Raw genomic sequence first — 7,447 nt, forward strand, 5'->3', positions numbered from 1 at the left:
ATTTCTTCTATCCCTTTTCCTTTCGCCCCTCTGCTTTCCCTTCTCCCTTCTTTTCTCCCTTCGTCTCCATTCCTCCTTTCATCCTCCATCACTACCTCTTTCATCCTTTCTTCTCTCCCGCTTCCTCTCTCTCTTCCACCTTTCCTCTCTCCTCCCCATCCCTCTTCCGTTCCTTCCTATTTTCGTTCTTCTCAATCTCTCCTTCGCAAATTAAGTGTTTGTTTTTAAATAAACGTAACATCAGTTTTGACCCTTATCCATAAGTTGAGAATTTACAGTTCTCTTAAAGTTTAAAACTCTTACCGAAATAGTACCCTCCTAGCAGACGAGAGCAGTCCCTGCCGCTGTACAGATAATTTGCGCTTGAACCGTTGAATATCGCCAATCCACCTGTGTAAAAGCATATATTCAAAGCTTATACATATAAATACCCAGTTTAACGCTAATGAAATAACTCAGTTCAAAGCTAATGAGGTAACTCAGTCCAAAGCTTATAAAATAACCCAATCAAAAGCTTAAACAATATAACTCATTTCAAAGCTTGGAAAATAACCCCTTTTAAAGCTTGGAAAATAACTCAGTCCAAGGCCTAAAAAATAACTCATTTTAAAGCTTGTAGAATAACTCATTTTAAAGCCTGTAAAATAACTCATTTTAAAGCTTGTAAAATAACCCAGTCCAAAGCTTGTAAAATAACCCTGTAACAAACTTATAAAATAACCCATTCAAAGGTTTAGAAGTCAATTCATTTCAGAACTTATAAATTGATTCATTTCAAAGCTTGTAAAATAACTAATTTCAAAGCTTGTAAAATAACTAATTTCGAAGCTCGTAAAATAACTAATTTCGAAGCTTGTAAAATAACTAATTCCAAAGCCTGTAAAATGACCCAATTCAAAGCTTGTAAATGAATTCGTTTGAAAGCTTATAAAATAATTCATTTCAAAGCTTACAAAACAAGAAATGTTTATAAAACATACCGGGGTATATGCCCCAATGGTGCAACATTGAAAAGCTTTACACACGTGCATCATTTAATTGACAGTAGTGTCATGCCAATTCAAGACATTGAACAGACATACATTGTACCTTCCTATGTCCATAGTAGATTGACCATATGACCTCAAATCAATAGGGGTAATCTAATTCTTATGCTGTACCAGTGTACCAAGTTTGGTATCAATTAAGCAAATGATTCTTAAAATATAGGAGACAATATATTACTAAGTCCAGTTTAACCCTTGACCTATGACAAAATGAACATAAATTTCATAAGGGTCATCTACTCCTTATGATGTACCAGTGTACCACGTTTGATGTCTATAAAACAAAGGCTTCTCAAGATATTAAATAGACAATGCTGTCCTATGTACGTACATATATTAGTACATATTGTGTATCACAAGTGTTCATCTCAAAAGCTTACAAAAGGTGATCGGTGGGGAAATAATATATTTTGGATAAATTTTGATTCTGTATAAAATAATGTCATTCTGGGGGGGGGGGGGGGGGGGGGGGGGGTATGTACATAAGATCTATACAAGCTTTCCACAATTCAGACACATATGCACATTATTGTGTAAGCATGGGAATTTAACTGGGATTCGAAATGACAGCCTACACATATAACATGGCTACGTCAACGAACGAAATCATTAAAAGCTGCGAGTTTTCGGATCGCATGGGGCTCTATTGAATATTTGAAGGTACTGTATGTTTGGACAGAAGTATAGTAGGAAAATATGTTAGGAATTTTGTGATATTAAATCTATGTGATGGCAATGCAAGAACATAACGATACAAGGTCTCAACCGTGCGCATTTTTATGTGCGCCGTAAATTGAAGGTTTTATAACGGGTGGATCTGCAGTACTCGGATCTGTCCTTGTATCTTTTTCAGAGAGCTACAGTTCTGCAGCTACACCAGTATAGAATTCCTCTTAAAGGGAAATGCAACCCTAACCACATTGTTGCTCTTATGATAAAGTATTACTGATATCGTAAATGACAGTCTTTAACAACAAAAATCCTTGCTAGACGATTAAATCAATATCAATTTATCATATATTTTGAATTACCCACCACTAAGAGAGAGTCCATTGAATTTTTTTTAAATTTTTTTTTATATAATTTTATCATTTATTAAAAAGTATACATACTATTTGGGATAAAATTCCTCGGATACTCCCTCTTAATTCTCACCAATGGTGCCAGGGGCCCATTGGATTGAATGTATTTTATTATATTATTATTTTATAATAGGCATAGGCCTATATATAATTTATATGAAAATACGTCCATTGAAGTTTAATTTATGACGTCACACCGTTGGTTCAGGTGTATTTCATCAGCAGCACTGTAAACATGTCAGTCACGAACAGTTAAGTTTGGAGCTGTATAGATTTGAGTCCGTTCTTTCGCAAGAGGGAATTTTAAAAAAAGAGACGTTCATTCGAGTTGCAGACCAGGCAGACGGTACACGTTTCTTCACACAAATTTCCGAGCATCAGCTTGTCATTATGCAAATGATGGATCCACAATTTACATAGTCTTTTCTTTTCAGATATTTGGATGGGTGAGGAATTTAAAATAAAATGAACCCCAAAACAAAGAAACAAAAACAAAAAACCAAAAAAAACAACAAAAAAACCCAACAACAATAACAAACACAGATCCCCATTAGTGCAATTAACAGCTTGACAGGAAGCATCAACCTATTCATTCGTAAAATCTACCATATCACATGCACACCTTAGAATCTAATCAAAACCAGAACTGTCGGTGTGACGTCAAAATTATTGATTTTTGTGGTCTTGAATTCAAAAGAGTTCTACACCATGGAAGCCTCTATAGATGGCGGGAATTTCAATTTTTAACGTTTTAGAATTAGTACTGAAGCTTAACTTGGCCGTATATCAACAGAATAGTATGACAATTCTTTAATCCTATCATGTATCATGTAAATTTATTTGGGGTTGCCTTCCCCTTTAAATGATAGCACACCCATCCAACTCCCGATTATTGAAAATAAGTTTAAAAGACGTGTATTAACAAGAATTAGCCAAAATAATTTGAGTTTAAATCAAGCAATAAGCGATTTATATGATTTTCAGCGTTAGAATAGAGGGGTATCTCCGAACTTCAGAAAAACTGCCTCCGTGAAACAAAATGAATTTAGTATGAAAATGTTCATCGAGTTTTCCACTAAAAAAAAAGTCACTTTGAAATTTTGTTTCACGAGGGCATTTTTTGTTTGTTTGTAAATTTCAAAAGATCGAAACGATTTCACTGATGTCATTTTAAACTTCACCTGTATGTTATTAATTTTCCATTGTTACTTAAGTTCTATTGGTTCATTGGATAAGGTCGTAGAATGTAAAGTGTAAAGGAGTCATCTTTTTTAACGACCGGGTTCGAATCCCTCACGGACACATGATTTTGTTTTCAATATTACGTTTTCCATCTAGATTTTTTTCTTAATTGAAACACACTTACAATGTGCCGAGTTTATAATAAAATTCCAACTTAGACACTGTTTAGTTTGTGAATGGCAGTTGCAACAACACGCCGAACACAGTTTATGATACCTGTTAAAGAGAATTGTTGGGTTTTAAAGCTTTGTAAGAAAAATGTCAAACAAGGTAAATAACTGTTAAACAGTTTGAATGAATAAGACAATATGTATACCATAAAGAAAATTACTATGGTAATCAATGTTTTCAGGTGCATGTACTTGAAAGGTGGAATTTTGTTGAACTTTATAAATGCGTATTAAACTTCCCATATTTTGTTTTTTCGTCAGAGTTATGTACAGATGGTTGTAGAAAATAATGCATACGAGTATAAGAGCTTTTAGACTGTAGTATTATATAATATCAAATATTTGATAAACTCGTAACCCTATACATTGTGTTTAATACTCAGAAAAATTAAAACAATTTAATTTTCACGATTTCAAAAATTATGTTTAGACTATGTACGGACACATAAAATATATTAGGCTTGCCCTTTGTACTGGGGAATCCCACAGGTATGTTAATGGCAAATACGCAATAAGAGTTTGAATAGGAATGAAGGTAAGTTCTACACCACTTGTGTTTAAATACCAGGCACAAAGCTTCGATTAGGGAATATTACCGCTTCTGTGCAACACCCTCTTTGTCCCGTTATCCAAGATGCGGATCAGAGTTATTCAAAAATTCAATTGTACCTGATTCCATAAAACATTGGAATATATTAAACGTAGATGCCAGAGAAGCCATTTCAATCAACTCATTCCGCAAAAATATAATAACAGAAATCACAAACCCGCCATAATACTTTTCTTTTGGAAAACGATTCATCAACATTATTCATACAAAACCAAGGCACAAATGTATTACTTCAGTATGATCTTTATAAGCGTGATTTTACAAATACTCCATTTTGTTCATGTGAACATAACAAAGATGTATATCATTTCCTTCTTGTAAAAATTACTCTAAAGCTAGAAAAACAAATTAAATCGCCATTTTATGTTTGACTTGATCAATATTGATACAAATCTATTATTGTGTAATCCCGTGGGGATTCGGGTTAGAATAGGTCCTCAAGTACCCCCTTCCTTGTCGTACGAGGCGACTAAATGGGGCGGCCCTTTGGATGATACCGCAAAAACCGAGGTTCCGTGTCACAGCAGGTGTGCCACGATAAAGATCCCTCCCTGCTCAATGGCCATAATCGCTGTGCATAGGCCTAAATTTTGCAGCCCTTCACCGGCAGTGGTGACGTTTCCACATGAGTGAAATATTCTCGAGAGGGACGTTAAACAATATACAATCAATCAATCAATCTATTATTGTGCGGTGATGTTAATTTGTCTTTGCAGACTAATACAAGTATTTTTTTTCAGCCGTTCACAAATTTATAGAAGAAACTGGTAGGTTCGTCTAATTATTGTACATTTACCTGTTAATTATTATCTCGATATATTGTTATACTTTTAGGACTGGTACATTATATGTAAGTTGTTAGAACTTGTCTCTTGGTCCCAATCCTTTTGATTTGATCAATAAAATATGGTCGAAACGAATCAAATTTTCAGTAAGATGTGAAATCCCGGAAACAGTTACAATGTATGGAGATCTGTCTATGAATAATTACCATCATTCCCACAAGCGTTTGGTCCTCCAAGAATTATGCTTGAATCTTCGCTCTACAATAGAATATAATGAATGTAGGGGTTCATGAACAAAACTGTTCACCTGGGTCGCCTTGAACATGAAGAAGCATCACTAGTCTACCTGTTTCACGATTCAGATAAATTGCTATATAAGTGTTGCTAATGTAAACAGTTTGAGATTCCTGCAGGAAATCAACACGGGGTCAGAGGTCCTAACACAAGCACTTACTACTACCGTGGTATAAGGAGGGGTGACCCATGTATGAAACAAGTGCTTGTGGTTCCTAACGTTTTTAACCTACAGCTATTTGAATAATATTGACTAAAATGACATTAGCTTAAATGATATTGACCGGTATGATATTGACTTAGATTAAATCGACTTGAGATGTTGCACCTGACCACAACCTTAGCCACGAGCGTCACCAAACAAAGGGAATCGGCACTAAGTCTATATCTGCCTTCCAGGATTTCGTTCAGAAAATGTGAAGATTTGTTGTACTTGAGATCTTCCTCATGTATCAAGGACTACATGCACAACACACTTAATGAGGTTTCAAGGACTACGACACAGTTAATGACGCATCAAGGACTACGACACAGTTAATGACGCATCAAGGACTACAACACAGTTAATGACGCATCAAGGATTACGACACAGTTAATGACGCATCAAGGACTACGACACAGTTAATGAGCATGAAAGACTACATGTACAACACAGTTAATGACGCATCAAGGATTACGACACAGTTAATGACGTGGACGACAAGTGTCGCACAAACTTTGATAATGAAAGATTGATGAACTGAACAGCTATACAGGTAAAATATTGAATCATATCGTTTTTCAAATAATACTTAAATATTCCTACTTGTGGATATAATCTATACACCGGTATATTTCCTTTTTTATATTTACTTTGTTGGCTCTAAAGAGGATTACCGTGGAAACATCAGACATTTTGGTTTATTGAATATCTGAGATCGGCATTTAAAAATATTAATATAGTATTGTGTTGTCTAAGAATGTAAAATAAAATCATAATGATATTGCCTCTACTTATTTCAGCGTGGCCAAAACTTTAGAGCAGACGTAGAATATGACAAATCTTTACCTCAGCTGTTACGGAAAAGCCATACATCCCCTGTGTGTTATGTGTCTTGTAATCATTAATGCGGCCCCTGATGTAAACATTTTTGTCAGATGGTTGCCGAGACATATTTCTAAAAAAGACTTCGCATCCTCCTGTCGTTATGTCACTATCCAAGGTATGTCCTCTGAGCGGAGAGCACGCCTGTAAAGAATAAATTACTCCAGGTATGCCCTCTGAGCGGAGAGCACGCCTGTAAAGAATAAATTATCCAAGGTATGCTCTCTGAGCGGAGACCACGCCTGTAAAGAATAAATTATCCAAGGTATGTCCTCTGAGCGGAGAGCACGCCTGTAAAGAATAAATTAGTGAAGGTATGCCCTCTGAGCGGAGACCACGCCTGTAAAGAATAAATTATCCAAGGTATGCCCTCTGAGCGGAGACCACGCCTGTAAAGAATAAATTATCCAAGGTATGTTCTCTGAGCGGAGACCACGCCTGTAAAGAATAAATTATCCAAGGTATGTCCTCTGAGCGGAGACCACGCCTGTAAAGAATAAAGTAGTCAAGGTATGCCCCCTGAGCAGAGAGCACACCTGTAAAGAATAAATTATCCAAGGTATACCCTCTGAGCGGAGAGCACGCCTGTAAAGAATAAATTATCCAAGGTATACCCTCGGAGCGGAGAGCACGCCTGTAAAGAATAAATTTGAAAACTCTCTCAAATCACAGTGCATTCCACAAAAGATCAGGATAGTTCACGCTTCTAAGTCGATTATGAGTGACGATTTTCTGGAACACAAGGTAACATTATTACGCCATACTGATACTACAACTTTATTTTATAATCCATAGTGGGTTTTGTGTAGTAGGTGAGGTCTAAATCATGTCACTTCTCTGGGCGTTCAAGTGTTTGAAGTTATAATGATCACTCGTTGTTAAATGAACAATTTCGTGTATTCAAGGAATGCCTAGTAACTAAATACCCTGTTAAATTATCTACTTTAGTTTTTTTCTTTTTCATCAGGGTTCCTTCCCAACATTTAGTCAGAAAGAATTATTTAAAAAGGACAATCATCATGAGTGTAACAATTATAGATGTATTACACTATTAAGTTGTTTCTCAAAATATTTACTGCTATACTGAATGATAAATTAAAGTATTTGGTCAAAAAAGAATGATTTGATTTCTGA

At 35.6% G+C, this 7,447-nt stretch overlaps 1 protein-coding gene across 1 annotated transcript in view; it reads right to left on the bottom strand.

The window, feature by feature from the left end:
* LOC125665797 (integrin alpha-2-like) overlaps window positions 1–7,447 on the bottom strand; it is a 54,459-nt gene that overhangs the window by 22,927 nt on the left and 24,085 nt on the right. Inside the window, exons 4-6 of the mRNA XM_056150924.1 lie at window positions 6,278–6,457; window positions 5,142–5,193; window positions 304–390 (exon numbers count right to left, since the gene is read on the bottom strand). Coding sequence (XP_056006899.1) covers window positions 304–390; window positions 5,142–5,193; window positions 6,278–6,457 — 319 coding nt within the window. The remainder of the gene's footprint in view (window positions 1–303; window positions 391–5,141; window positions 5,194–6,277; window positions 6,458–7,447) is intronic.

This window comes from Ostrea edulis, chromosome 10 (genome assembly GCF_947568905.1).
Source record: "Ostrea edulis chromosome 10, xbOstEdul1.1, whole genome shotgun sequence".
Lineage (NCBI taxonomy): Eukaryota > Metazoa > Mollusca > Bivalvia > Ostreida > Ostreidae > Ostrea > Ostrea edulis.